The sequence below is a fragment of the Miscanthus floridulus genome, chromosome 9 (genome assembly GCF_019320115.1).
Source record: "Miscanthus floridulus cultivar M001 chromosome 9, ASM1932011v1, whole genome shotgun sequence".
Classification (NCBI taxonomy): Eukaryota; Viridiplantae; Streptophyta; class Magnoliopsida; order Poales; family Poaceae; genus Miscanthus; species Miscanthus floridulus.
Genome location: NC_089588.1, coordinates 86,965,406 through 86,970,392, shown reverse-complemented (window position 1 = coordinate 86,970,392; position 4,987 = coordinate 86,965,406). Strand labels below are relative to the sequence as shown.

General features: G+C 47.4%; 1 protein-coding gene across 1 annotated transcript; it reads right to left on the bottom strand.

Moving 5' to 3' along the window:
* Positions 1-1,403: 1,403 nt before the first annotated feature.
* Positions 1,404-1,886, bottom strand: LOC136480226 (uncharacterized mitochondrial protein AtMg00810-like). Its single transcript, XM_066477834.1, has one exon. It carries the CDS (start codon positions 1,884-1,886, stop codon positions 1,404-1,406), a length of 483 nt encoding a protein of 160 aa, XP_066333931.1.
* Positions 1,887-4,987: the final 3,101 nt, after the last annotated feature.

Here is a 4,987-nt window from a genome sequence, read left to right as displayed (position 1 = left end):
ATATAGTAGCAATGGAAATATTACTAGAAATGAAACGAAAAAAAATACAATGGCAGTGTTAGACTAACCAAAATTGGAAGCTGGGCACACCTGTCATCTTAAGTGCAGCGGTATCTTATATAACTCACATATATATGGATGGTACATACTGCCTATAGTAGCAATATAAAAGGAACTCCGATATAATTCGGATAAGAATTGCTCCCTTAGGTTGTTCTTAGACACAGAATATGTATATTATATAATAATAAGCAAAAGAAAAGAAAATAAAAACAGATACATTTTCACAATGTTTTTTTAAAAGGATGCATGTATTCTTTTCATGGGAAGATCATACATATACATGATCAAACTCAATGGATCCCTAACTGAACCTTGCAACCAAGGGTTTCTGATTTTATTTTTGCTGAAATGTTTGCATATGGTTCCTCGAACGCCCTCCCTAGCTCCACACTTGTGCGCCGCATGGCTAGGTGGACACAAGGCACGTTGAGGTCGTTTTCAAGCCAAAGTAGAATCAAATAGCATAGGAGACTATAAGAAATAAGAATACAATAAAGAAAGTAAAAGAAGAAAAAGGTTTGGCCGGCTCGGTGGCTCCTTATCCACCCGCGCAAATGCATTTTGGCCTCTTCCTCCTCTCTCTCTCTCTCTCTCTCTCTCTCTCTCTCTCCCTCCCTCCTCTCTCTCCCCCCGTTGTTGGTCTGATTGGATCTCAAATTCAGATCTGAAACTACCAGAAGACAATTTGGTCCTTGGCCCCTTGAATTAAATAGAAAATGCAATGGCCTATTTTTACAATAATACTCCCTTACCCTTTATAGGTAAAGGGGACTCACACTTACTACAGTATATTTCAACCACTAAAGTGGATGCTGATCATATTACTAACGCTAGGTTTGAAAGCCAAGGAAAATAAAAGTACAGAAAAAGTAAGATACAAGTGCTTTAGCACTAGGCTTAGCTATCAATCTTCTTCTAAGCCTTATGCCGAGCACTGGAGGTGATCTGCTGTAGCCTAATCCTCTCCTTCATCTCCTGAAACTTGGACATCCCCAGCAACTTGGTGGAAATGTCAGCCAGCTGATCAGTAGTGGCAATGTGGCTGGCGTTGATGCTTTCGTCCTTTAATCAATCTCTGATGAAGTGGTACTTGATGCGGATGTGCTTGCTTCTTTTATGAAAGATAGGGTTCTTGGCCAGAGCTAGAGCAGACTTGTTGTCCACCTTCAGCTCAACCACATCCACCTTCCTGCCAAGGAGCTCTGCCAGCATCCTTGACAGCCACAACGCCTGTGTTGCGGCAGTGGTGGTGGCGATGTACTCCGCTTCATTTCTTGAGAGGGCCACCACCTTCTGCTTGAGGGACTGCCAGCTGACCAAGCAATCACTGAGGAAGAACATCATCCCGGTTGTGCTCTTGCTATATCCACATCGCTGGCTAGGTCGCTGTTGCAGTAGCCGATGAAACACACTGTGTCGAGGGCCCTTCTGTAGTGAAGACCGTAGTCGAGGGTGCCCACCACGTAGCGCGGGATTCGGTTGACGGCCTGCAGATGCTCCATCATCGGTCGCTTCATGAACCAGCTTATGTACCCGACGGCGAACGTGATGTCCGGACGGGTACGGACCAGGTAGTACAAGCTCCCGATCAGCCACCGGTAATGGGGTGGATCAACCTCCTCCGCAGTGCTCTCCCGACTTAGCTTGAGCTTCTCCTCCATCGAGATGTGGGCCAGATTGTAGCCTGTCATGCCGCCGAGCTCGAGGATGCGCTTGGCATAGTGGGCTTGGCGGAGGGCGATCCCGGTGGCATCCTGGCGCACTTCGACGCTGAGGTAGAAGCAGAGGAGGCCGAGGTCGCTCGTGTCGAATGCCTTCTTCATCTACGCCTTGAACACCTCCACCTTTTGCTCTTTAGTGCCGATGATGATGAGGTCATCGACGTAGACATCGACCAATAGAACATTACATCCACTGCCCCACCGGTACACCGCCGCCTCATGCGCGCTCTCCTTGAAGCCCATCTTCTTGAGTGTGGCGTTGAGCTTCGCGTTCTAGGCGTGTAGTGCCTAACGTAGGCCATAGAGTGCCTTGCGCAGACGATACACATTCCTTTCTTCTCCGACGATGGCGTAGCCAGGTGGCTGGCGCAAGTAGACCTCCTCCTTGAGATTATTGTTAAGGAAGGAAGACTTCACGTCCATGTGGTGGACTCCTCTTGAGCCACCAGCGTGAGGAGGAGATGGACTGACTCCATGCACGCCATGGGGGCGAAGGCATCATCGTAGTCAATCCCGTCCTGCTGAACGAAGTCACGCATCACCAGCCTGCGCCTTGTGCTTGATCACCACGCCCAGCTCATCCTTCTTGAGCTTGAACACCCACTTGAGGGTGATAGGGCGGTGGCCGTTAGGTAGTGGTACTAGCTCCTAGGTGCGATTCTACTCAATGAACTTTAGCTCCTGCTCCATAGTCATCCGCCAAGCTGGATCACCCTGCGCCTCAGCATAAGTGGTCGGCACACCAGTGTGCGTCAGATTAAGATGGGCGAAGAGCCTCTCGAGCTGGTTCGGTGAAGACTAATCACCGAGGATGCTTGCCATGATGCGGTATCACAGAGTCTCATTGTCATAGTAGGCGTCCAGGCAGTCTTCATCATCCTCCAGCGATGTGGTGTACTCGACCTCTGGCTGCCCTACGTGCGTTGGTGTCACAGTGGGCGAGGTAGAAGACGCCGAGGAGGTCGACTGGTATGCTGGAGAGATCAGCTATGATGATGTAGATGTTGGAGAGGTCCGCTGCGGTGCTAGAGAGGTCAGAGCTGCTATCGATGGACTATCTGAAAGCGTCTAGGCCCCTAGTTGGGTTTCGGCGATTAATGATAATACAAGATTACTATGACTAACGTGTGTTTTGTAGATGCAATTAAGTTAGGTCATGGTAATGGAGATCAATTAGGCAATCAAGGTTGTCATGCCCCTACGATGGAAATCGTTTCGGTTTTCAAAGGATGTACGACAAGGTTAAGGATGACTAGTTCTAAGTGTCGATTGGAGTTGGAATGACACTTAGAGTAGTTTAGGACTTTGTTTTTCCTTTGGCCATACTATTAAGGGGGTATGGATGGGTAGCTTGACCTAGTTGAGTCTAGTGAGTTAGGTGTGGTGCACACTTGTTAAAACTAGCTCTAGGTAGCTCCTATGAATGCCTAAGATCCTTTGGAGCAAACTTCATTCACATATGAAAGAGAGTTGGAAGTGAATGGAGGGTCAAATGCTGACCGGACGCTAGCCCTGGTGCGACCGGACGCTGGCCGCAGGGTTTGGTCAGTTCATTTGATCAGCAGTCTACATTCGGTGCGACCGGACGCTAGAGAGGTCAAGTGACCGGACGCTGAAAGGCAGCGTCCGGTCGACTCCAGTAAGGTTCCAGAGACGGGAATCTACGACTAGACGCATCCGGTCAGTACTGACCGGACCCTGAGGGTTCAGCGTTCGGTCGAGTCCAGTAAGGTTCCAGCAAGGGTATAATGCGACCGGACGTGTCCGGTCAGTGCTGACAGGACCCTGTCAGCGTCCGGTCAACTCATTTTTACTGGTTCGTGGGTTGAACTGACCGGAGCGTCCGGTCACCCCACAGAAGCTCATAACGGTTCGTTTTTCAGGCTGCCTTATAAATAGAAGCTCCACTCATGTGTGGAGTCACTTTTGCTCATTCCAATAGCTAAGAAACACGTTTGTGAGTGTGAAAGTGCATCTAGCCCTTTAGTGGGTTTTGGTTGATTGAATGACAACGTGATTAAAGAACTAACCCGTTTGCTAAGTGTGGACAGGTAATAGGTTATCTCATAGGTACTTAATTAAAGCCAAAATGATGTGTTGTTGTATAAACAATCTAGTTCAAGCACAAGACAACAATGCAAATGGAATTCATGCAAATGCTTGTTTATTGTGGGATTTCCATGTACTATGTGAAAGCAAGCTTGTGAGTATTAGTTAATGAGACATAAGGGATTGCATATGGAATGGTCTCATATTTGAAGCTTGCTAAATTGAAATGAAAAAGATAACAATACATATGAATGGATGATTCAACACAAGATGTGACTTAATGGCTTGAGATGATGAAGATAGCAAGGAAAGGCTTCGAGGTACTAAGCAAGGGTGAAGGGCAAGCGACGGCTTGGCGGCCGAAGAACCTAGCTAGGGTGAAGAAGAAAGTACTTGCATTTAGTTGAGGTACTAATCAAGCTAAGATGGTCATATTGATGTGAAGGATCAAATCTATATTGGACAAGTTGATTAAAGTGACTTGATGCATTTGGAGTTATTCATATTTGATGAATGGAATCAAGTCACGTGCTCAAGATGGCTATGCTCAAGTGACAAGATCAATATTGACATGTTGGCACCCTCACTTGATGAAGATTGAAAGACACGGCATCAATTTAAAGAAGATCAACTCAAAAGGTTTAATTTCGTTTTTCTTTTGATCTTGAGTTAATAGGTATGTCGTACTATTAGGAGGGATGCAAGTTTAGGTGGTCTGAGGAAGATAGAGTGCTCAAGCATAATAATAAAATCAAAAGAGAGACACTCTAGCACTTCACGAGCACATAGAATAATTTTCTGTGACTATCGGTGTCGGAAGTCCTGACGTAAGCCGGAACTCCCGACAGTCGGAAGTCATGACTCTTGCCGGAAGTGCTGACTCCCAGTCATAGCCTGCGTGGTGACTGTGGATGTCGGAAGTCCCGACGTGAGTCGGAACTCCTGACAGTTGGAAGTCCCAACCCAAGCCGGGAGTCCCGGCATCGATGATTCTTCTGACCTGTTGACTGTGCACGTCGGAAGTCCCGACGTTTGACGAAAGTTCCGACCGTCGGAAGTCCCAACGTTCGTCGGAAGTTCCGATGTTGGCTGTCTCGGGTGGACTTTGACCTCGCATGAACAGTGTTTTCTTCATACGTCGGAAGTCCCAAGAT

Coding starts and splice junctions, on each gene's coding strand:
- LOC136480226 (XM_066477834.1), bottom strand. CDS start 1,886: ATGAAGAAGGCATTCGACACGAGCGACCTCGGCCTCCTCTGCTTCTAC.